General features: G+C 43.0%; 1 protein-coding gene across 2 annotated transcripts in view; it reads left to right on the top strand.

The window, feature by feature from the left end:
* LOC115462833 (ubiquitin-associated protein 1-like) overlaps window positions 1-25910 on the top strand; it is a 79191-nt gene extending 53281 nt beyond the window's left edge. The window contains exons 5-7 of one of the 2 annotated variants that reach the window (XM_030192866.1): window positions 7682-7882; window positions 21405-21506; window positions 24788-25910. In XM_030192866.1, coding sequence (XP_030048726.1) covers window positions 7682-7882; window positions 21405-21506; window positions 24788-24928 — 444 coding nt within the window. In that variant the 3' untranslated portion in view covers window positions 24929-25910. The other variant, XM_030192867.1, reaches the window with a different exon arrangement.
* Window positions 25911-26312: the final 402 nt, after the last annotated feature.

Raw genomic sequence — 26312 nt, 5'->3', positions numbered from 1 at the left:
ATCTCGGTCCAAGCAGGGTTTTGGAGCTCCGGTTCTTGTCCTGCTATGGTGGTGATGTGCCCAATCCCATCTTCCTTCATTAGGGTGCTTCTTCCTGTCTTTAAAATTGTCTGTAGTATCTGAAGATTTCAGGGTGGCCAACGTGACGCCAATTTTTAAAAAGGGATCTGGGATGATCTGGGAAATTACAGACTGGTAAGCCTGATGTCAGTGCCAGTCAAAATAGTGGAAACTATTATAAAGAATAAAATTACATTAGGAGGCAAGGTTCTGGTGTGGATTAGGAATTGTTATTGGACAGAAAACAGAGGGTAGGATTAAATGGCAATTTCTCACATAAGAGTAGTCATACTGGGTCAGACCAATGGTCCATCTAGCCCAGTATCCTGTTTTCCAAACAGTAGCCAAGCCAGGTCACAAGTACCTGGCAGAAACCCAAATCGTGGCAGCACTCCATACTACAAATCTGAGGGCAAGCAGTTGCTTCCTGTGTGTCTCAATAGCAGACTATGGACTTTTCCTCCAGGAATTTGTCCAAACCATTTTTAAAGTCAGATATGCTAACAAGACAAGTAGAAAAAAATGACAAACGAACAGGAGACCCTTGGAAAGAGTTACAAGAATACATAAAAGCAGTAACCAGAGACTGGAACCAACACACAAAAATTAAATGGTGAGACAGCAAAGGTAGAAAAATGTTTTATTTTTGATTTAGGATTTGGTAGCCATGTTTTCCACTTTAAAAGTTAATAAATATAAAGAAGAAAACCCCAGAAAATAAGGAGATATCTTTTAAAAACTAGGTTTTGGAGGCCAAAATCACCACCTTCAGGTCAGGACAGTATACTGCTGTTTTAGGATGTTTGTCCTGACTTACTGAAGGAGGTTTCAGCCTTCAAAGCTAGTCAAAAGTGTAATAAGTTAGTCCAATAAAAAGCTGTCACCGTATTTTCCGTTTTCGTTTTATTTAATTTTAAATGTAACAATTGGAATATGTCAGTTTTTAAAATTTACATATGCTATCTTTATATTTTGCATAGTTCAGAGAGATATGTGTCATTGCTTCTATTTCTCTCATGTAGCACTGTATGCAGAGTCGGGCTTTAGGGGGTTGAGTTTAATTTTTGTCTACATATTTCTGTTTTTAACTTGTGGTTATTCTATACTTGATGAAAAAGAATGGGTTTTCTAATAGCACTGAATGTGCAGGATCTGTTTTAAACCATCTTGTTTAGTTTTCTCCTTTTCTGAGGAAGGCCCTTGTGAGGCCACTGGAAGCTAATACTGTTATGTTATGGTAGAACTGCTTTATAGGTCCTGAGTGATGCTGTAGGGTTTTGTATTACTGCACAGTATGCATGGTACTGGATTTTGGATTTGGACTTAGTTCATGCTTCTTTCAGTTGTAGCTGAATATGTGTTACATTCAGGCGCATCTTTGAAGGGCTTACATTCTGTTTGTACCTGAGGCAATGGAAGATTAAGGGCCCTCTTTACTAAGGTGCGTTAGTGTTTTTAGCGCGCCTACACTTAGCATGCATATTAGCCATGTAGGTGTCTATAAAGATATTGTAGGCACGTACATGGTTAATGCGCGTTAAAAACGTTAACGCACCTATAACACTTCTTAGTAAACAGGGCCCTAAGTGACTTATCCAAGATCTTAAGGAGCATTAGTGGGATTTGAACCCTGGCTCTCAGATTAGGTACAGCCAGTGGTGTGTTGGAGCTAGCTCTCACCAGCTCGTAAGAGCTGGTTGTTAATTTTCCTGACATTTTGTGAGCCGGTTGTTGAGGCAGGACGAGCCGGTTTGCCTCTCCTCTCCCCCAGCCACAGGGTCCCTCCCGGCACATACCTGAAGGCAGCCGCCCTGGTGATCTAGTGGATTCTTTGGGGCAGGAAAGATCCCCAGTCTTCCCTTCCCCGCTGCCAGCGCTGACCCTCCCGCTGCCGCATTGCTCTTTAAAAATAGCTGCCGAGACTTCCAGTGGTGGCCTCGCGAGACTTCCATTGGAGTCTTGTGAGGCTGCCCTTGTAAGTTTCTGCAGCCATTTTAAAGACGATGCGGCAGCGGGAGGGTCAGCGCTGGCAGCGGGCAGGAAAGACTGCAGAATCCTTCCTTCCCCAAAGAATCCACTAGACCAGCAGGGTGGCTGCCTTGAGGTATGTGCTTGAGACCCTGCAGCTCAAGGGAGCGTTAAGGAGGCCCTGGCGTAGGTGGGGTGGGGACCGTAGAGGATTCTGTTAAAAAAAAAAAAAAAGTTGTATTTTCAAACATGCCGGCTTGTGCATACAGATGTACACAGAGGAAGTATAATAAGGGAATAACTTCATAGGTAGAGTAGTAATTTGTTATAAATTGTAATCAGTGTGCGATTTAGAGGTGCTGGTTATAGGGACACCCTAACCCTCTTATATTGGTGCAGAGATTTTTTTTTCTCCTGGTAAAGGACTTCTAAAACAGACATCATGTTAGGAGAGTCAGGTGCTCACCGTTCAGTTTTATTTATTTACTTATGGCATTTTATCCCACATTAAACATGAATTAGATTGGAACCTGGGAGCATTTAATTTTTTTTTTTTCTTGGAGAGAGTGTTGCATTTGCCCCCCCCTCCCCCAGGCTCTCTCTCTGGGTATAGCCAGCTCTTCGATTTGGTGGGGGGGGGGCTCAGAGGTGGACTGGGGAAGATAGCTTGTTAAAAATTACCAGCACACCACTGGGTATAGCTATTACATATAAAACATTCCAAACATGTTTGGTAACTCAACAATAAACTAAAAGCTAGCCTATCTGTATCCTAGTGGCAACTTAGCAACCTACCCAAAACAAAAAGAAAAACCCCTCTTGATAGGCAAATCATTATATAGTTGCTATTAACTCAAGATTTGTTAGTGTTGCTGAACATATTTGTTCACATCACCAACAGGCAGATGCTGGACTAGAAGCTAGGGCAGACTGGAAATCAAGTGTTAAGTACTTCCATATATTTCTAGAATAGTGCAAAGATTATCCTATATAATAATTTGCACCTCCGTCTGGATGCCTGGGTTCATAACACACTTCCCATTGGTCCGCCCTGGCGATGACGTCAGAGGGTGGATCAGTGAGAGGGAAGGGAACCCAGCATCAGCCAGCGGAGGTGAGTAGAGAATCGCCTCCCTCCCTCCGAGTTGCAGGCCCCCCTACCTCCCTCCCCTTCGAGTTGCAGGATGTCCCTCCCTCCCTCCCCTTTGAGTTGCAGGACGTCCCTCCCTCCCTCCCCTTTGAGTTGCAGGACGTCCCTCCCTCCCTCCCTCCCCTTTGAGTTGCAGGACGTCCCTCCCTCCCCTCCGAGTTCCACGGCCCCACGCCTCCCTCCCTCTCTTCTCTCTCCCCTCCGAGTGCAAGCACGACCTGTCTTTCAGCAGCCCCTCGCCTTCCTGCGCGCTGTAATTTAAAAATTCTTACCTCTGGGTCCGGCGTCTGCAGTGAAAGCGAGCAGCGCTTCAGACTACCTTCCCATGTGTCTTAGCTCTGCCTCTGGTCCCACCCTCATTTCCTGTTTCCGGAAGGGCGGGACCAGAGGCAGAGCTGAGACACATGGGAAAGCAGTCTGAAGCGCCGCTCGCCTTCACTGCAGACGCCGGACCCTGAGGTAAGAATTTTTATGTTTAAACGATTTTTATTGATTCTGCAGCAGAAATAAACAGCGCCCTACTGGGCTTTGCATACAACATGTATCGTCCTTGATTAACTATACAACCGTTTGCTAACTAATATGCAGCATTTTTGAATTTTATATAACAACCAGAAGAAACCCCGTTATAAACTCCCCTCTCTCCCTCTCCCAACCCACCTTTTCTCTTCCCCCCTCCCCCCCCCCCAGACAATCTATTTCCCCCTTCCCCCCATCTTCTCTCCCTCCTCTCTCTTTTCCAACCTGAAGGAACTTATCCATTCAATATAGGAAGTTCACCTTGCATTTAGAAGTAAGCTCCGGCCTCTAGAGTTTAAAATGCGTAGATAGGGACCCCAAATGGCCAGAAACGTGACTCTCTTTCTTTGCGAGTGTCTAATCTCGGCAGCCTCCCAGGAAATTAGCTGATGCAACTGGTTTCTCCAATGCCAGTATGCTGGGGGGTCTTTTACCGTCCAGTACTGTAAGATACATTTCTTAGCCAGCAAGCACATCTTACGAAGTATCAGTATTTCAAACCGATTCTGCCCTCTAAAGGAATCTGGAAGATCTAGGATTAATTGTTCAACTGATCCCCGGTCCCTAATGCCCAATCTCCTTTCCCAAAAGTCACGAATCTGATTCCAGAATCTTTTCACCATGGGGCAGCTCCAAAACATATGTAATAATGTACCTGGACTTGTTCCGCATTTGAGACAAGTTGGACTACGATCCCCTCCCATGTGTGCCAGTTGTGTCGCTGCCACATACCCTCTGTGGATGCATCGATATGCACATTCTCTCAAACGCGCATCTGTTACCAACAGGGGTATGCGCGCCACTACCCTCGGCACATCCCATGTCACCAATTCAAAGCCCAGTTCTCTCTCCCATGCTCGTCTCAGCGGCGCATAGTCTCTGGGGGGTTGCCATCTAGCTAGAGCCTTACAAAGCAAGGAGACAGTAATTTCGCCCTCGCCCAATGAGTGAAAAAAATCTCGTAACTTACCCCCCACTTGCCTGGTCAAAGAGGCTTCCGGCAATGACGCCACATAATGTTGTATTTAGATAAGAATTTTTAAATTACAGCCGACAGGCAGGAAGGCGAGGAGCTGCCGGAGGACAGGTCGTGCTTGCACTCGGAGAGGACAGAGAGAAGAAGGAGGGAGGCGCGCGGGGGTCTGGAACTCAGAGGAGAGGGGGAGCATCCTGGAACTTGGAGGGGAGGGAGGGGCGTCCTGGAACTCGGAGGGGAGGGGGGGTCCTGGGGCAGGGTGTCCTGGAACTTGGAGGAGAGGGAGGTAGGGGGGCTGGAACTCGGAGGAGCGAGAGGGAGGTAGGGAGGGGGGCGTGGAACCTTGCTAGCGCCCGTTTCATTTCTTTCAGAAACGGGCCTCTTTTACTAGTTCTGTTTAATATGTTGTATTATGTTGGTGCATTCCTTTGAAATTTTTGGGGCACATAATTCCTGGAGTGTGTTCAGTGTGCATATTAGCATCAGTAACAGAGGTACTGGGGAGACAGCTGATACAGGTGCAACAGAGTCACAAAGTGAAGGACTCCTTCCTTACAGTGTTCAAAAGTGTCCCACCGTTTTTAGTGCTGACATAGGTGTTACCCCACACTCCAAAGGTTTTAACTTGCAGTGTTTCGTTGCACTTCACCACATACCTCACCCTTTCTCTGCCCCATAGCCTCACCTTAGCCCCGCCCCATAGCACACCTTAGCCCCGCCCCATAGCTCACTTTAGCCCCATCCACTTTAGTCTCTCCAAATAGCTGCCTATGTTCAGATCTAAACAGAATAAGGCTGAATGGTCAATTTCCCCATTGGAGAAAGGTTAATAATGGAGTTCCCTAGGTATCTGTACTGGGACATGTGCCTTTTGATATTTATAAATGATCTGAAAAAGGAAGCAAATGAGGTGATCAGATTTGTAGATGTGATGTAATGTAATATGACTTTTATATTCCACCATCTCCCCCAAAAAGGTTCAAAGTGGATAACAAAAAGAAAATATAAACAGTGAAAATTTGATTAATTTTTATTCTAAACAAAAAGCCTGTTTTTACAAAAAGAATAAGAGCTCATAGTTCTCAGATCCTCTGACAAAGAATGCCACATTTGGACAGCCTGATGAAAAAATTGAACTTTCCAACACTTGTATTAAACTCCTGAGAAAGATGGGAAATAGACGCAAATTCCCTGCTCTAGAATATTTAGAGTTTGAAACAAATTTAAAAAAAAGATGACGTTACAATTCAAAGTTGTTAAATCATCTGCGCGTTATGAGGAATTGCAGGAGAACCATATGAGGTTCTGGGAGTGCACATCGAAATGACAAATGAAATTTAACGTGGACAACTGATGCACATAAGAAAAAATAATCCAAACTACAAATACATATTGCTGGATTCTATATTAAGGGTTGCCTCCCAAGAAAAGGATCTAGATGGCCTTGTGGATATGTTGGGATCCACAGCAGCGAAAAAAGCAATTAGAATTCTATTTATGTATCATGAATGTTATCAATAGAAATCAAACAAAATAAAACATGGAAAAGAAAATAAGATGATACCTTTTTTATTGGCGTTAACTTAATACATTTCTTGATTAGCTTTCGAAGGTTGCCCTTCTTCATCATATCGGAAAAACCCTTCGAAAGCTAATCAAGAAATGTATTAAGTTAACGCCAATAAAAAAGGTATCATCTTATTTTCTTTTCCATGTTTTATTTTGTTTGATTTCTATTGCTAACCTTTAAGAGTGGACTAACACGGCTACCACACATCTCTACTGTATCATGAATGAAATTTAAAACAGATTATTGTAATGCCTGTATATCATTTTCAAGGTGCTTACTGCACCCTGAGCATTGTTCTCTACATAATGTAGAATCTACTATAATAAAAAGCAACCTCAACGTTCTGAGGACACTGACGTCACTGAAGTCAGTCAGTCTCCCAGAACGGTTCGTGGATTCATGGTGGTGAAGCCACCCCACTGACCCGTGCCCCGCCCTCGCGTCAAACGTCATGACATCGAGGGCAGGAAAAAAAACTAAACAAACGGTTCGCACCCACGTAGGGGGAGGAGGAGTAGGAGTCTACTCCTCCCCCTGCCAACCCACCCGCGGAAAGGGGACGCACCTCCAAAGCTCCAGAGTGCAAATGACTCCGGAGACCACTGTTCCCACATCCAACCCCGCCCCCCCCCCCCCCCGCAACAACCCCCTCCTGAGATACCCACCTTCGCGTTGCTTTGCCGGCGGGGGACCCGAAACCCCGCCAGCACAAGCGCTGTCTGCTCACTACGGTGTCATCTTCGGCGTTCCTAGCCTGTGGAGGCAGGGCTTCTGTGCGTCTGACGTCCTGCACGTGCATGACGTCAGACGCACAGAACTTCGCCCTGCACAGCTACCAACGCCGACGATGACGCCGTAGTCAGCACACAGGACTTGTGGTGGTGGGGTTCCGGGTCCCCCGCTGCCAAACCAACGCGAAGGTGGGTGCGATGGGCACGGTGGGTCGGATGGCTGCGGCCGGATGCATCGCCGTGGGTGGGATGGCGCCGGGAGGGGGGGCATCGCACCTCACAGGCAACTGCAAAATGAGGAAAACCTTGCTAGCGCCCGTTTCATTTGTGTCAGAAACGGGCCTTTTTTACTAGTGGATTATAAATGCAGGGGCATTCAGAACCAACAGGGCAAGAAATAAGATGTAAGAAATGTAGGTTAGATAGCTCAGTGAAGCTCAGTATTGGTGGTAGTAAGGGGAGGGGGGAGGGGGTATCTACTTGAGGTGAACTGGTTTGTCAAATAAGGATCAGATTAAAATGTTTTCTTTGTCATCATATGCCGTTGTGTGCGGCTAACGTTCTGAAGATGTTTGTACTGAGTTACTTGTTGAGGCAGTGCATTATCTTTCTGCAAAGATTTTACTGAACTTTAAAAAAAAAAAATTCTTGCATGAAATATTAATGGTAGGTGGTCATTTTTTCAGGAGTTTTTGTTTCTTTGGCAGACAACAACCCTGAAGATCCCACAGTCTAAAGTGTCTGGTAACACCAGCTGTACAAAGTGGTCCACTGGAGCAGTGTACTTGGACTTGCTGCAGGCCCTGTCTAGCAGTGAAAGGCAGTGTGTGGAGACAATCGTTAGCATGGGCTACTCGTATGAGAACGTCATAAAAGCCATGCAGAAGCAAGGACAGAATATAGAACAGGTATGGTGGCTTCCCATAGATTGCAGTTCACTTTATTTGTGCATTGAAGCCACTGGGAGTCAGAATCTTTATAAGGCCTCTCACTGTGCTCCTTTCCTTTTCCCTCTGCCATGGGCTTCAGCATTTTCAGAATTCTCTCTTGAAAAGAAACTAGCCACCCCATCCTCTTGTACAAAATCCTTGCTTAGGCTTCTCCTGGGACTGCTCTGGCTCATCACAAGGGACTTAAGAGCAATATTTTTCCTTCACAGCTGTTTCTGCAGCTGTCTGGTCCCCACTGTTAGGCCTAGCTAATCTTATTCTGCTCTGGCTTGGCTTTGGCTTGTTTCCGATAATCAAGACTACCTATCATCAAATTAAAATGTTTTGGTTCTCTGATGATAAATAGAATATCAGGCCCATGTAATATAGGTGATGTTAGATGAAACTATGGGTAAAGAAGCTTCAGCTTAGTATTACTAGAAGCTTTTGGATTACTTCACTGTGCATGAATCTAACTTCCCACCTGCCATTGTCAAGTGGAACCGCCTCTGTCTCTCCACAGAGCCAGTTGGTCACATGTCACAGGAGTGTACATCAAGATGTAATTTTGTTTTTTAAAGTGACTTTTTTGCTTAATCCAGTCACTCTTATGCAGTACTTTTTCACAGTAACATCTTTAGGTTTTTGGCTGCTTTCAAGTTTTAATTTTATTTATTTTTTTTGCATTCAGCCCAGGATAGGCTTCTGAGGACCTCGGACTCGTGGGTGGGGTATCACTTGTCAAAACTGAGTCATTTGGAAAAATAGCCAAAGCAAAATAAAAAAGCTGCTTTAAGTGCACTCAGTGGAACATGACCATACCCATTACAGATATCTGTAATTGGTGCTTTCATGGTCTGAGGCTTGACCATGATCCCTCTTGTAAATTTGTTCAGATGTAAGAGAGGTCTTCGTGGTCGTGAAAAGCAGTGTGAGTGACTTCATGGTGCTGAGAATTCAGGTCCATTGATGGATGTTTGAGCATTGGAAGCATCAGCCTCCATGTGTGCTGGGATGCGTCTGTATTGAGAGTGCAGTGTTCACCTTTGATGTTGATTACTAATCCAGATTGCCTCTGTTGATGCTCATCTGAGTCCTGCCTGAAGAAGAGGTTAGAATTTATCCTCAACACTGAGGGCTCATGATGCCAAACACAAGGCCAAGGATTGGGCACATTAACATCACATCTCATCAGAGTGCAGCATCATGATCACCTCTGGTATTGTCTAATCTCCCTCCCCTCCACTGCTTGATGTGTGAACTAATCATCCTGTTTGGTATCACTGGGGCTGAATAACCTCCAAGGACCAAAGACCTGGCTTCTGGTACTCCTCAAGTGCCTTAGGAGGCCATGACCAATCCTGTTATATTCCCCACACCTTTTGACAGTGGCAGCTTTTGAGGAGCAGTTCATGAGGTGATTTGATGAGCATATGGAATGCTTCTTTGCACAACACAATCCTACAGCTTTGACGATCTGATGTAGACGACAGCTGCTTCTTGATATGCACTGCCTGCTGGGGAAGCATTGATACTGAGACCTTGAAGGCCTCTGGGTCTAACGTCTGTTGCACCGTTGTTGATCTCCAGTGTGCTGTGGGGGGGTAGGAGGTGTTGGGGGAGGGGGGGAAGGAAGCCTTTGCCAAAACATCAGAGGTCTTCTGTATCTCGACATCCTCATCCAAGGTTTGACACCAAAGTCAGATTGAAACAGGCAGAGATCCAGATTTATCCTCTGGCTCATAATCAGAATCCCAGAAATACTCAGACCAACCCTGCGGATATTTTCTAAAGAGTTCAACTGGCTTTACCATCAGAACAGTCTGTACCATGTGAGATAAGAAAATGCTTTTGAGGAACTTTGAATTTGTATAAGAAATTGCTGAGGCTGTTCATTTAAGTTAAACAGAGGAGGAACCCAGAGCAGAAACTTGGACATCCTCTGCTTCCTTGATAGCCTAGCCACCCCTGCTCCCAACCAGAATTGACAGTGTGTTCACAGAATCCTCAGAGATGTGTGGGAGACCTTCTCTGTAGTACGTTTAAATAAGAAGGTTGACTCTAAAGAGTCCCAAAGGCTCCCAGATTATTGAAACAATAGTTTTCTTATGCCATGGTGGTTGAATCTACACTGAAAAAGACCTTGTTTCAAAACACGCTCATGGGAGAAATCTTTAGATGCTGGAATCTTTTAGGTTTAGTTTATTTAGAATGTTAGACTGACTTCCACAGAGCTTTTTATCAGCTCTTCATATGTAGTAACATACTATTTATTTATTTAGATTTTGTTCACACCTTCAGTAGTAGCTCAAGGTGAGTTACATTCAGGTACACTAGATATTTCTCTGTCCCAGGAGGACTCACAATCTAAGTTTGTACCTGAGGCAATGGAGGGTTAAGTGACTTGTCCAAGATCACAAGGAGCAGCAGTGGGATTTGAACCAGCCACTTCTGGATTTCAAAACCACCTTGGGATTGCAAGACCCGTGCTCTAACCACTAGACCACTCCTCCACCCCTAGATACTAGATAACGGCAGATAGACCCACATGGTCCATCCAGTCTGCCCAACAAGATAAACTCATAAGGTATGATGTGATACTACATATGTCCTTCATCTTGATTTGTCCATGCCATTTTCATGAGCATGTATTTAGAAACATAGAAACATGACAGCAGATAAGAGCCAAATGGCTTATCCAGTCTGCCCATCCACAGCAACCACTGTCTCCTCCTTTTCCTAAGAGATCCGAAGTGCCTGTCCCACACTTTCTTTAATTCAGACACACCGAGAGGTGATTCCACGCGGCCACTACTCTTTCCTTAGATTAGTCATAAGTACATAAGTATTGCCATATTGGAACAGACCAAAGGTCCATCAAATCCAGCATCCTGTTTCCAACAGTGGCCAATCCAGATCACAAGTACCTGGCAAGATAAAAGTACAGTACATTTTATGCTGCTTAACCTAGAAATAAGCAATGGATTTTCCCCAAGTCCATTTTAATAATGGTCTATAGACTTTTCCATTAGGAAGCCATCCAAACCTTTTTTTTTTTTTAAATCCTGCTAAGCTAACTGCTTTTACTACATTCTGTCAACGAATTCCAGAGCTTAATTACACGTTGAGTGAAGAAAACTTTTCTCTGATTCGTTTTTAATTTAATACTTTGTAGCTTCATTTCATGCCCCATAGTCCTAGTCAGGGGCATAGCCAGACCTCGGCAGGAGGGGGGGGGTCCAGAGCCCGAGGGGGGGGGCACAGTTTAGCCTACCTGCCCACCACTTTGGACCTCCCCGCCACTGCCGCTGCCCCTCCCCCATCACCGCCGCATACCTTTCCTGCAGGACTTGCACGCAGGAGTCAGAAACAGATCATCAGCAAAGGCACCAGAGTTGACCAGCGCTGAAGAAGATTTCGGCTGGTGGGGGTTGTGAACCCCCACCAGCAAAGGTACCTGGGAGGGGGGGGGGGGAGCGGCGGGAGGGTGGTCCAGAGTAGAGTGGGCCAGGGCTTAATCTGTGGGGGCTCATGCCCCCGTGGCCCCACCTAGCTAAGCCCCTGGTCCTAGTATTTTTGGAAAGAGTAGACAAGCGATTCACATCTACCCGTTCCACTCCACATTTTATAGACCTCTATATCATATCTCCCCTCAGCTGTCTTTTCTCCCCTCAGCTGTCTTTTCTCCAAGCTGAAGAGCCCTAGCCGCTTTAGCTTTTCCTCATAGGGAAGTCGTCCCATCCCCTTTATCATTTTCGTTGCCCTTCTCTGTACCTTTTCTAATTCCACTATATCGTTTTTTGAATTGAACACAATATTCGAGATGTGGTCACACCATGGAGCGATACAAAGGCTTTATAACGTCCTCATTTTTGTTTTCCATTCCTTTCCTAATAATACCATAACTATCTGTTTGCTTTCTTAGCCTGCAGCTGCACACTGAGCAGAGGGTTTCAATGTATCGACGACGACGACACCTAGATCCCTTTCCTGAGCCTATAACCTCTTAACTTCATTCTATGCCCTCTCATTGCAGAGTTTTTCTTCATTTGAAAGAGGTTCACCTCCTGTACATTAATGCCACAGAGGTATTTAAATGTCTCTATCATATTTATGTTTGGCATTTATACACCACATTTTCCCGTATAATTTTGAGTTCAGTGTGGCTAACAAGCTAAAAAAAAAAGTCATTTCAAAATATGAAACAAAATACATCAATCCACACAAATCAATAAGGAAAGAGTTGTAAATATATAAAGAATTCAATAATAAAGCATAAGGGGGAGTTTAGACACCAGAATCAATTGACAGAAATGTTTTGAAAAGGAAAGATTTCAAAAGCTTATCATGTTGGGATCTTACATATTTCAGCAAGGAATTCCATCATTTAGTACTTGGGTATGAAAAACTACCTGAATGTATAGATTTATAAACTACTTTTTTTACAGGTAGGAAAATGAAGACACAGGTAGTCTCTTGCACCAAAGATTGAATTGTGAGAAGGCAAAGTAACGGACAATATATAGTCTGGGGCAATATCATACAAAATCTGAAATATGAGAGCACAAAGTTTGAATACAATCCTGGCCCTAATGGGAAGCCAATGTAAATTTATCAGCAAAGGAATAGCTCTCTGAAAGCGTCTTATTTGCATAGTCTAGCCACGATATTTTGGGCAGTTTGCAGTCTTTACACTCTGAACAGATAGAATTAAAATCAAATTGGGTCAAAACAAGAGATTGGACAAGTAATCTGAAAATATCAATTTGGAGGGGGGAAAAAAGGTCCTAATGTGCTTCGTAACCACCGAGGACACCTGAGATTCAAAGGTTAAGTGCCAATCAACAACAACCCCTAAAGTTTTTAGAGTGGACTCAGAAGGATAGGGAAATAGTCAATGCTAAAGTTGCTGTAGGGATCATGGTCAAACAGATTAGTTACTACCAAAAATTTAGTCTTCTCTTGATTAATTTTAGCCTGAATTCAGAGGCTCAAGATTCCATTCATTCAAAGCCATTTTTAATCCTTTATAGAATTCCCTGGATGTTACCTCGAAAAGGGATGTAAATTGTAAATAGTGACACCATCCGCATTGATAAAAGGATGGAAGCCCATTGACTTGTCCCCTCCCCACCCTCCAGTGGAGCCATCATGACATTAAATAATATTGGAGATAAGAGCGAGCCTTGCGGCATACCACAGCTTGAAGACCAAGGCGATAATAACGCACCCAACATTTTTACTGTAAGACCTAGTCTTCAGGAAGCCCTGAGACCAGGACAAGACTTTCTCACAAATCCCAGATTGGTCTAGTATATCCCGTCTCTCCCACCTTTCTTCCAAAGTATGCATATTGAGAGTCTTAAGTCTGTCCCCATGTGCTTTATAAAAGAGACCACTGATCAATTTTGTAGCTGCCCTCTGATTCCATCCTGTTTATATCGTTTCGTAGTTGCGGTCTCCAGAATTGCACACAGTATTCTAAATGGGGCCTCACCGTATATAAAGGCACTATCACCTCTTATTTTTCCTGCTGGCCATTCTTCTCCCTATATAACCGAGCATCCTTCTGGCTTTGATAGTCACCTTTTCTACCTGTTGGCCACCTTGAGATCATCAAGCACATCACCCCCAAGTCTCGCACTTCTTTCGTACATAGAAGCACTTCACCCCTATACTATACCTTTCCTTTGGATTTTTGCAATCTAAGTGTATGATCCTGCATTTTTTTTTTTTTAGCATTAAATCTGAGTTGCCAGTTGCTGGACCATTCTTCAAGCTTTGCCAGATTCTTCCATACCATCCACGCCCTCCGGGGTGTCTACCCTATTACAAATTTTGGTGGTATCCGCAGAGAGACAATCCTTACCAGACCTTCCACAATATCGCTCACAAAGATGTTAAAAAGAGCTGGCCCAAGGACTGATCCTTTTCCTTGGAGCAAACTCCATTTACCACTACCCTCTGTCTCTTTCCACTTAACCAGATTTTAACCCAGTCAGTCATTTTAGCGCCCATACGAAGGGCACTGTTTATCAGTCACCTGTGTGGAATCATGTCAAAGGCTTTGCTAAAATCCAGGTATATCACATCTAGTGTCTTTCCTGTATCCAGGTGGGGGAAGAGAGGTTGGTGGTTGGGAGGCGAGGATAGTGGAGGGCAGACTTATACGGTCTGTGCCAGAGCCGGTGATGGGAGGTGGGACTGGTGGTTGGGAGGCGGGAAATACTGCTGGGCAGACTTGTACGGTCTGTGCCAGAGCCAGTGATGGGAGGCGGGACTGGTGGTTGGGAGGCGGGAAATACTGCTGGGCAGACTTGTACGGTCTGTGCCAGAGCCAGTGATGGGAGGCGGGACTGGTGGTTGGGAGGCGGGAAATACTGCTGGGCAGACTTGTACGGTCTGTGCCCTGAAAAAGGCAGGTAGAAATCAAGGTAAGGTATACACATATGATTTTATCTTGTTGGGCAGACTGGATGGACCATGCAGGTCTTTTTCTGCCATCATCTACTATGTTACTATTTGATCACCCAGTTAAAGAAGTTGATCAGATTTGTCTGACAAGACCTGCTTCTAGTGAAACCATGCTGTCTCAGGCCCTGCAGTCCATTCGATTCTAGAAGCCTCATAATCCTCCACTTTAGGAGCATTTTTATTAGTTTACTTTAATTGCCAAATTCCTCCTTACTTCCACTCTTGTGCAGAGGGTCCACATACACCCTTCTCCAATCCTCCGGGACCACTCCAGACTCTTAAGGAAGCATTGAAGAGGTCAGGCAACAGAGCCGCCAAAGCTTCCCAGAGTTCTTTGAGAACCCTTGGATGTACCACATCAGGCCCCATCACTTTGTCTATTTTGAGTTTAGCAATCTCCTCCCGAACTGTGTCTTCTGAGAGTCGGTCCTGGTCTACCGAACATCCATTCCCTTTAGCATTTGTTTTCTGCCTTTCATCTGTGAACACAGAACAGAAATAATTGTTAAACAGTTCATCTTTAACCTTATCAGCTTCTACATAATCCTCCCCTTCACACTTAAGCCTCACAATGCCATTTTGGCACTTCCTTCTATCACATATCTAAAATATGTCTTGTCCCCTAGTTTTACTGTATTGGCTATCTTTTCTTCCATTTGTATCTTTGCTTTCTTGACAGCTTTTCCAGCTTCTGTTAGCTTTTCTAGGTATTTTTGCCTGGCTTCCTTTTTCTGCATTGTCTTGTAACTTATGAAGGCTAGCCCTTTTTTATTTCTTACCTTTTCTGCTACTTCATTTGAGAACCAAATGGCCATCTTTTCCTCTTACTTTTACATACTTTTCTAACATGAAGGTTTGTCGCCTTTAAAAGAGCGTCTTTCAGTTTTTCACACTGCTGCTCTACTTTAGCATTCCCATCCAACTAACTGTTCCTTGAGATATTCCCCCATCTTGACAATGTTAGTAATTTTGAAGTCTAGACCCTTCAGTCGCATGTGTCTTAATATTGAACCACACCATTCAGTGATTGCTAGATGCCAAAGATCAGCCACTGTAATATGAGAAACACTCTTCCCGTTTGGAGTTGGGGGGTTGAGTTTGCAGGATCCTGGTGGTCTGTGTCCTGTTGTCCCTCTTTCTGTACAAAATCTCCAATCCCTTTGTTGGAGATCCCCAACACCTTGAGATGCATTTCTGGTTGCCACAGATGCTTCTTAGTCTTGCCACCTCCTCTCTTAGTTCTTGTACTTCTTTCATGAGGGATTCAATGTACATATGTTTAGCAAATGAAACCAATCCCTCGCCTTGGATCTAGCATTCAGTCTGGACAGAAGCAGAAGCTGTAAGAGCAGTAGCTTTAGGGGCCCGATGTTTCTTTAGCCATACTTTACCTGTAGATACTTTTTGTACCAGAAAGGAAAAGTCCTGATCCTATTTTATCCTTCATCTGTTCTGAAAGTTACAAGAAGTAGTTAGCTATATTAATGTGAGATTTAAGCACCTGAGACCACACGAGGTGTGGAGGTGCACTAGATCCCCACGAAAGAAGTCCAATGGAACAGCAGAGAAGGAGTGGGGAAGGTAGGCTGTTTCCAAATGCAGAGACGAACGTGCGATTAGAAATAGTTTATTGGTAACATCAAACAAATATATGACTCAACACAGCTGTGTTTTGGCGCTGTAGCACCTTCCTCTGGAGTCTTATGAAGGACTATGATGTTAAAATCCAGCTAAATATATACTGCAATTGGGACCACAGTCCACAATCCGGATTGAGTCACTTCTGCTTGTGGACTGTGGTCCCACTTGCAGTATCTATTTAGCTGGATTTTAACATCATAGTCCTTCATAAGACTCCAGAGGAAGGTGCTACAGCGCCAAAACACAGCTGTGTTGTCATATATTTGTTTGACGTTACCAATACAGTATTTTTAATCGCACGTCCGTCTCTGCTTTTGGAAAGAGCCTACCTTCCCCACTGCTTCTCTGCTGTTCCATTAGATTTAAGCACCTGTTCAGATTCCTTCTGTGGGTGTAGTTCTGTGTACTTCCTTACCTATTATCGGGACATACAGTGATTTAGCCTAGTGTTTCAGGCTTTAGAATTATATATGTATCTGATGTGTAGTGTAGTGTGTTTGCTTTGTAGGCTTAATTTAAGGGATTAATCTTGCTAATTTGAGACCCAGAAATAAAATCTGATTACTATTAATAGTTAACAAATATCTGACTTAGTGATTTATGTGCTTATCCTTCCATGCAATAGTAATGCTGCTAAGAGCTTCAGTAGGGCTAGTTCTTTTTACCGAGTATATATGAAAAGAGTATAAATCCCACTGCTGCTCCTTGTGATCTTGGGCAAGTCACTTAACCCTCCATTGCCTCAGGTACAAACTTAGATTGTGAGTCCTCCTAGGACAGAGAAATATCCAGAGTACCTGAATGTAACTCACCTTGAGCTACTACTGAAAAAGGTGTGAGCAAAATCTAAAATAAATAAATTAAATAAATTAAACTTGGGTAAAAAGAGAAGCCTAGAGTAAGCTGATTAACAAGGGTTTTTTTTTTTTTTTTTTTAAAGGAAAAAAAAGAGTAAACTAATATCCTTCTTTTAGATATATATAAAGAAAGGAACAGTAAACCTGGATATATGTATATATATCGAGGGCTCTGATCATGGGGCGGTAGCGAACGCCGGCGCTAACAGCCTCTAGCACCGGCGTTTGCTTTTGATCATCTGCCTGCTGGTCTTGTAGGCAGGCTTTGTTGAATAACAGAGGTGTAGTGAGGTGTTTAATTCAGCACTGGAGATTGGTCTCACAGCTAGCACAATCCACAGCCTACCCACCCCAAGTGTGACACTTCCTATATAGTCTGCCTAATCCACTGCCTATCCCCTTCAAATAAATCTATATCTAAATTGTAGCCAGGTTTGAGAATGTCTGACTGCTGTTACTTTGAGCTGCCTTCTTTTTATCAGATATATAGGTATAGAAAGAAAATCCCTGTTTATCTAAAATCATTAACAGCACCTGATAAAAAGAAGGCAGCTCAAATTAACAGCAGTCAGACATTCTCAAACCTGGCTACAATTTAGATATAGATTTATTTGAAGGGGATAGGCAGTGGATTAGGCAGACTATATAGGAAGTGTCACACTTGGGGTGGGTAGGCTGAGGGGCAGGGAGGGAGGGCCTAAAAAAGAAACAAAGATCTGTGGATTGTGCTAGCTGTGAGACCAATCTCCAGTGCTGAATTAAACACCTCATTACACCTCTGTTATTCAACAAAGCCTGCCTACAAGACCAGCAGGCAGATGATCAAAAGCAAACGCCGGTGCTAGAGGCTACTAGCGCCAGCTAGTGTAGAACGGGTAAAAGTGAATTGAATTTCTTTTATTTTTTTAATGAAGCTATATGGAAGTACTTTTAAAGCAAATAAGAGGAAATATTTTTTCACTCAACAAATAGTAAAGCTCTGGAACTCGTTGCCAGAGGATGTGATATCAGCGGTTAGCGTATCTGAGTTTAAAAAAAAAAAAAAAGGTTTGGGCAAGTTCTTGGAGGAAAAGTCCATAGTCTGATATTGAGAGAGACATGGGAAGCCACTGCTTGCCCCGGGATTGCTACTATTTGGGTTTCTGCCAGGTACTTGTGACCTGGATTTGATCACTGTTGAAAATAGGATACTGGGCTAGATGGACCATCAGTCTGACCCAGTATGACTATTCTTATATTTTTTTATAGATCTTAGGGAAGTGGGAGTTGAGCTCTGAGAGATAACAGGTAGGGGAGACCAGTGTTCGATCTGATGACCTCGAATCAATATCAAGGTGGTTAACTTCTTCAGTCTTAGAAGAGAGACATGTGGTGCTAGTGACACTGGTAGGAGCCACTCTCCATATTTCCTCTTTGGCCCCTTATAGTCAAGGTGCTGCGCAGAGTGACTCGGTGCCCCTTTCTGATTCTTCTGTTAGCCCCAGAGTGGCCTTGATATGTGGAGAGTGTGTATGCTTGCAGGCTGCCCCCCCCCCCCCCCCCCCCAAAATCACCTTCTAGTGGTCTCCTGCAGGGGCTGGTGGAGATGAGGATTCACCTCCTTTCTGGCTTATGGTTTGCTCTTGAGAATGTTGCCTAAAAAAGGTGAGGGCTTTTGGCCACAATGATTTCTACCCTTCTAAGAGCCCAGAAGTCCACCATCTCCCTATCCTGTGTTTGGGTCTGGAAGGTCTTGGAACGCTCTACATAGCAGTGTTCGTTCTCTTTGAGCGCAGGTCCTTGCTTTGTTAGATTTCTGCCAGAGGGGTTTCAACAAGGGCTGGCCCTCTGCTTCCTGAAAGTTCAGGTGGCTGCTGTTGCCTGTTGGAGGGGAAAATTGGCAGCTTTTCCCTGGCAGTGCAGTTGGAAACTTTGTGGTTCTTGAAGGAAGTGTTGTAGTTGCGGTAAACCATCTTTCTCTCCTTTCTTGAGACCTGAATGTTCTTGCGGGCCCGCCATTTGAGCCAATGAAAGTGGCCTCTCTAAAAGACTTTGCTGGTTATCTCCTTAGTGTGTAGGGTTTCCGAATTACAGGCTCGCTCTTGCCCATTTTGGATGAGTCCATTTCCTGGTCTTCCTGTTGAAGGTGATTTCCCAGGTCTACGTTAATCAGGAAGTTTGGCTCCCTGCCTTTGAGGACTGGAGATTGGGCAGTTAGTCCAGAAAACTTCATAAACTAGATGTGCAGAGTGTTGCTCTGCTACTTGCAGGAAACAAAATTACTGTGTTTCTCTTGGACGATTTGTTTGTATTTCTTTTTTTTTAATGGGCTGTGCAAGGGTGTAGTGTGGTTTCCACGGCAATAATAGCAAGCTGGATCAAGGTAGCTATTGAGGTGCATACGTTTGGAATATACTGAAGCTGAGGGGTACATTCTACCTGTATTCTACATAGAGGCCTGTGTGGTTTCACCTGAAGACATTTGTAAGACAAATTCGGTCATCTCTTCACTCCTTTGTGAAACATACAACTTCATGTTTTAGCCAGAGACCACTTGGCTTTTGGCAGGGCGGTGTTATAGGGGCCCTTTCTTTCCCTTCTCAGTGACATTCTGCTTGAGTACATCCCACTTGTCCCGACTAGTGTGGCTGGGATGCTAAGGAAGGTAAAGCTTAAGTCATACCTGTTGAATCCTTTCTTTTAGTCCAGCCAAACCAGTCTGAGACTTGCCCTGGAAGACTCTGGCCTGGGAATCCCCTGGGCACTCTGCTTTCCTCTCACTATGTATATAGTTACGGTTAGAGGTTAATTGTGGAAGCTTTTTGTGTTGCAGTAGCAGATGGGGCTTTGGGGTGGCTTGCAGAACCTTATGCTGCTTTGGCAGTGGCATGAAAGTTCCATCAGAGTACAAGCCTGTATCTTGTTACTGGACGTTTCAGCTCTCTACTTTCGTCTGCTGGTAGGAAAAGGAACATAATGCTACTGGACTAAGGAAAGGAAATTAACAGGTATGACTAAATTTCATATGACACAGGACTTGGGCAGAGGTGGCCAGACTCAAAACTAGGGTACAAAATCTAAGTCTCTTTTTTTTTTTTTTTCCAGTAGGATGTGAGATGGCAAATGGGAGATAGGCACGAGAGCTAGGAAGAATAATTTTAGATAATTGGAAGGTTGCAGTCTGTCCTAGAGCTATAGGGAAGGCTAGAAATATTTTGGGATGACAGAAGTAGTATAGATCACAAGTGAGACTCCATCTTGAGTATTGTTTAGTTCTGTGTACTTTCAAGGATATAGATTGGTGTCCAGAGAGGGCTATCAAAATGTACACAGCCTTCAACACAAACCCTACACACACAAGCTTGAGATACTGAAAATGCAGGGCCAGCGCAACCTGGTAAGCATAGTCCGCACAGCAGAGGAGCTGTTTGGCATGCCAAAAGCTTCCATGACTGCACTTACCTTTTGCGCCAGCCCTGAAGGATTAGTAAGCGGTATTGGATTAGAGGACCCAGGCTGAACCCCCCCCCCCCCCCCGCTGTCTCTGGGTTTGCAGCATGAAGAAACTGGATGTTGAAGGGGGGGCCCTGTTGTTGCTGCTGGGGTGGGAGCAGTAGGGTCTTGGTGAGCACAAGTGCTTTTGAGGCTCCCTGACTTGCTGCTACAAGCCCAGAGGCATGGTGGTGGCAGCAGATGTAAAGGAGGTAGGTTTGAAATGCTGGACTTGGGTTTGGGGGGGGGGGGGGGGAGCGGTGATGCTGGGCGAGTGGGAATGGAGGCGCTACACTGGAACAGGGAGGGGGTGATGCTTGGGTGGGGAAGCGAAAAGTAGGGGTAATGCTGGACTTCGGGGGGGGGGGGGGGGGGGGGGTGAGAGAGGCAATGCTGAACAGGTGGATGGGAAGACAGAAGAAAAAATTGAGATCCAGGATCAGAGGGGAGGAGGAGGGAAGATATGCAAGAAAGAGGAAGAGGGGTGCAAATTTGGAGACACCAGAAACCCTAGCACTGCTCCTGTGAAAATGTACTCATAGGAGGAAAGAAGGGAAAGGGGAGATATAATAAAAAAAATAATAATAATGTACGTTTATACCAGGCTTCATTAAAATCGCAGAACAATTTCCTGTAGAAAAGAAATTCAAGCGCAGCAAGTCATGATGCAAAGTTGGAAGGAGGCTTGAAGGAAATTTAAATGCCTGTCTGGAAAAACAGGATTTGATTTATTTTTTCTTAATACATAGCAGGTTAACATAAGAATAGCCATACTAGGTCGGATCAATGATAAGCCCAGGATCCTGCTTCCAGCAGTGTCCAATCCAGGTCACAAATATCAGAAAAACCAAGGTTATTGCCTCTCAAGACTGGAAAGGTGTATTCCTTGGAGTATATGAAGCTTCCATACGCACTGTTCACACTTTTGTGGCCTGCTGAGTCACTAGTCCTGTTTCATCTTCCCTCCCCTGCTGTATCTACCCATCCTTCACTGCTCTCACCAATTGTCATAGTATGATTTTCCGGTATGCATCGAATATAATTCTATTTCTTTTTAGGTCCTTGAATACCTGTTTGTACATGGACAGTTATGTGAGAGAGGATTTGATCCACATCTTGTAGAAGAAGCTCTGGAATTGTATGAATGTTCAGAGGAAAAGGTGAGACCATTTACAAAGGATTAAACAAGTACTCATAATCTCTTCTGCTTCTTTTAGTCTCATTTCTGTTCATGGTTAAAGTACTTTTTTTTAGTGGCTCAAAGAAACTGGTGATTTATGGGTGTGAAGCTGTCCTTAGTTCTCTTTAAGTGCTTGCACATTCATGATAATTTTTCAGACTGTTAACACAGAAGAAATTGCTCTCTGACTTTCATTTCTTTCTTGAGATGGAGCACAAGCGTTTTGAATAGCTCTGAAGCATCTCTGAGCTCATGCAAAAGGCATTGATCCTATGCAGATGTCGCTGTCAACTTAAGCTTCATTGATAAATGCTGGCGGAATCAAAGAAGACAGCCTTTGAATTTAAATTGAACATTTACATTCCGCCAAACCAGAGTTGCTCTAAGCAGGTCACAAAAAAGGTTTATACAATCCCAACTTTAAAAATTAGCATAATACAATAGTAATAAACAGCTTATAAAAAGAAAAATATAAGGAAAATGTATTTTTATTCTTAGTGGAATCCACCCCCCCCCCTCCCCCACTAACTTTTTACAAAACCAAAAAAGTCTCAGGAGAAGTAGTCCAGTTCCGATTTTAGATTCCCTTAAAAAAAAAAAATATATATATATATATATTAAACAAGAATGAGAGTAGGGAGAAAGTACATTAAGCTCAGTATAAGGCAGTTATCCTCCGTAATGTATCTAGAAGTAGCCATGGAATATTACTTCTACTTCATAGTACAAAACTGGCTACCTTGAGCCAGTTTTATCAGCCTTCATTTCCTTCGGAAAGTAGACTGTCCTCTCTTCCTCATATTAAATAGCTTTTTGTTTTGATTTCCTACCCAGACCAAATTTCCAAGGAGGACTTAAGGACTTTACGTGTGTACAGATATGTGGCTACAGACCCAAGATATGGATGAATAATGTGTGCATCCCAGAAAACAAGATCCTTTAAGTTCTGGGTGGTAAACAGCTTAGGCATATAAATACTTAAATGAAATAGAATATTAGGAATTACGAGGAAAGGAATGGAAAATAAAACAGAATATTAATGCTTTGTGTATTGGTGTGAACACACCTTGAATATTGTGTGCAGTTCTTAGATATAGCACAATTAGAAAAGGTACAGGGAAGGGTGACAAATGCTAAAGTGGATGGGATCCTTCCCCCCCCCCCCCCCCACACAAATGAGGGAAAGCTAAGGTGGCTAGGGATCTTCAGCTTAGAGAAGATGACCGAGGGAAGTATAAGGTTATAAAATAATGAGTTGAGTAGAACAGGTGGATGTACTTTTGGGAAGAGTAAATGAGCCATTCTCAAGGACTAGGAGGCTTGTAAAAGGCAGATCTAATTACTGGAAATAAAAATTCAAATAAATTCGTTGTCTTCAAGGAGTACAAATGAGCTTGGTTTGCTGGATGTCTGAAATATTTATTAGATTTGCATACGTTTGTTGCAAGAGTTGGGTTTAAGTGCATATTTTGGTTACTTAAAAAGCACACCGGATGGGGAGACCCTTTAAAGTCAGGAGTTGAGAATCTTTAAAAACTGTAGGATGAGAGAGCCGCTGTCTATAGTAGAGTCCAAACGTTTTGAGCATATTGCTAGCTAACTTGAAGTGCATTTATTATTCACAATTAACATTTGAAGACTTCATTGGTTTTTTTTTTTTAACCCTGTTTTTAGTACTTGAGGATTTATGGGGAATATAGCCTTTGTATGGGACTGTATTTGTGATTTTATTTTGTTTTATGTACTTGTATTTAAAGTTTGTGTGTGGTAGTGTAATGTAACTTTCTACGTAGTATTTTGAGTATTGCTGATTATTGACATGCTAAATGGGGGCATTTTTCAAATTACACACTGGTCTCAGTGGATAGCTTGAGGCAGGACAAGAAGGGGAAAGAGTAGGGGTGGACCAATAGGTTCAAAAAGCAATTAGGATAGAATATGTAAAAAAAAAAAAAAAAAAAATTTTATTGCAATAAATTCCAAAGTGAGTATACCCAGATTCAACCCAGATCTTGTTTTGCAAATCAAGGCAGTGGTGTGTCTCTAGACAGAAATATTTGGGGAGGCAACAGGAGGGCAAGCCAAAGCGACATTTCTGCACACCCCTTCCCCACTTTTAAAATTGGCAATAAAACACAACAGTCTATGCATAAAAGAAACCCTCCCCCTCCAGCTAGTTTCAACTACCTAGTAAAACTGCCATTACAATTCATTACATCTGTCAACAAATTCATCTATGACCACAGATTTTGGATCCTCCGTAGGATTGGTCAGAATTTCAGTATCAATCCTCCAGTTCCAGTTCTGTATCACAAACTTCTTATTCCCCAACAATGAAGCTATCACAAAGCACTTTCAAACTGCTTTAAACAAGATGATTATCTGCCACTTTCATTTAATATGTTCAACCAAGTATTTTTCCAGCCTTTTCTTATGAAGCCATATTATAAACGGGCCTCTGTTACAGAAGTGAAGTGGATTCTAATAAAGGGCAATGGTTCATGAAGATGTTTGATCACGTAGGTGAGAGTTGTGGGTCACCTAAATGTTTGTAGATCTATGACAGCTCAAGGGCACAAACTGGTTTTTTTTTTTTTTTTTGAAAGACTATGGACTAGGAGACAATTGGTGTAGCAGTAGAATGAGAGGAGAGAGTTTTTATTAAGGGTGGAGAGAAAGTGAGTAAGATGAATGGGGAGAGGAACAAATGATACATTGAGGGGGTGGGGGCAGAAAGAAGGAGACTAAACTGAAATTGACTGAGAAGGGGGAGGTGGAGCTGGGCATTACCAGTTGTACAGAAAGGTTTCCTCAATGCTGACCGAAAGAAAGTTGCCACAAATGCACTGAAAAGAGGCATGAGGAAATTAAAAAAACAGGCAGCAACAGTCCTGGAATACCTGCTGATCATGATAAAGGAAAGATCAAGCCCATATCTTAAACATAACAATGTTATGGGAGTGCAAATAGTAAAATCCCCAAATTGCTATCTAAGAGGTTCTGCAGATAATGCATAATTTACTGTCTCTGGAGGTTAAACTTGTACGTCGTCAGAGCAGTTTGCATGTTTGAATCATATCTTAAAATGAAGACTTTTAGTTCTCTGTGTACCCAGTTTTTCCTTAACCTTTCACAGATGGTGATGAGTGGCTTTGTGGGAAGTCCTGTACCCCCTTCTGACCAGGCTTTGTGTTAAGTGAGATGTGGCAGTGAAGTTTTCTTGTTGGACATCTAACCGTCATTTTACTTTCTTTCCATCAGACCACAGAATTTCTTCACTTGATGAGTAAATTTAAAGAAATGGGTTTTGAGCAAAAAGACATTAAAGAGGTTTTATTATTGCATAACAATAACCAGGACAAGGCATTGGAAGACCTAATGGCTCGTGCTGGAGCTAGTTGATTTTTCACCTCGTCTGTCCTATACCCAGAATGTTGCCTGGGAGAAGATCAACCTATGGAAATGGTGGGCAGTTGCACACTTTACCTTCAGAGAGCGTGGGCATATATGATTTTAATCCAGGAAGGAAAACCAATTCTGATTTACTCCGAAGGTTAAGAAAATTGGACCACACTAATTCACACGTGTGCAAATAACTTTTACCATATTAAGGCCTTTCCACGAAAGAGGAAGCCAGCTGAAGAAATGAGATGGCTTTTCCTTGTGTTTTACAGCTTGATTGATGTTGAGAACTGCACCTGCTTTAAAAAGGTGATTTGCTGCTCTTCATAGTGGTGTGCTTCCGGAGAATGATGGATGGCTACCGTAAGCTGGCAACATGAGGATTGTTCTGTTGAAGCTGCTTTCATTCTTGTACAGGAAATACTCTTAGTGCAATGGATTTAATTTGTTTCTTTTCAAATCAGACTTACAAGTAATGAAACACAGGGTTTTCAAATTACTCCCTATGCATAGAAAATAATGCAGTTGAATTTTCTTGTTTCTGGCCTATGAATTCCACTATGTTTGGGGTCTGCAGATGTATCTTCCCCAGTGCTGGAGTGGTGTATGTCGAGGCAGATAAGCTGTGAACTAGACTGGATCCTGTATGAAAGATAGGTATGGCTGATTGTTAAACTGTGTTATCCAGAGCATAGTCTCTGACTCCCCCTTCCTTATAGGAAATCAGTCATTTATTTAAATGAGTGAGTGTGAGGGAGGAGGATTGATCTTTTAAGCACTTTCTTTACAAAGAAGCAAAACAATATCTTTACTGCATTTGTTATATTTTCACACTGGTTTGATTACTTTGCATACTCAATTACATGTAGTGATAGAAATCAAAATTTTTTTTTTTGATAGTACAAAGTATTATGTTGTATATTGTTAAAGAAGAAAAAAATATAAGCAGTCATGATAAATCTTTAAATAATTTGCTAAGTATTTTGATTCTGCTTAAAGAGGTACTAATAAAATACCAAAATATTTCTCCTGACTTGTTTCCTTTCCTACATCGACCTTTGGCTCTGTAATAATTGAAATGTTTGTTTTGTGTTCCTATCATTGAACTCAGCTATTCTTCTAGGTGCAAGGCTGGTTTTGCTTTAACATGGAAGGTACATAAGCACAGAGATTTAGACGTTGAAAAGTCATTTATACCACAACTCTTATTTAATTAGTTTTACTTTATTTTTTTCAATTCTTTTCTATATCAAAGAAATACCGAACCAACCAGATAACATAAGAACAAAATACAACATCAATATCAGTCCATCTTGGATTAGTGGAAATACCTCAAAAGAACACCATAAAGAGGAGTGGCCTAGTGGTTAGGGTGGTGGACTTT

The sequence above is a fragment of the Microcaecilia unicolor genome, chromosome 2 (assembly GCF_901765095.1).
Source record: "Microcaecilia unicolor chromosome 2, aMicUni1.1, whole genome shotgun sequence".
Taxonomy (NCBI): domain Eukaryota; kingdom Metazoa; phylum Chordata; class Amphibia; order Gymnophiona; family Siphonopidae; genus Microcaecilia; species Microcaecilia unicolor.
Note: the sequence above shows the minus strand (reverse complement) of the source record. Positions and strands in the feature narration are given on the sequence as shown.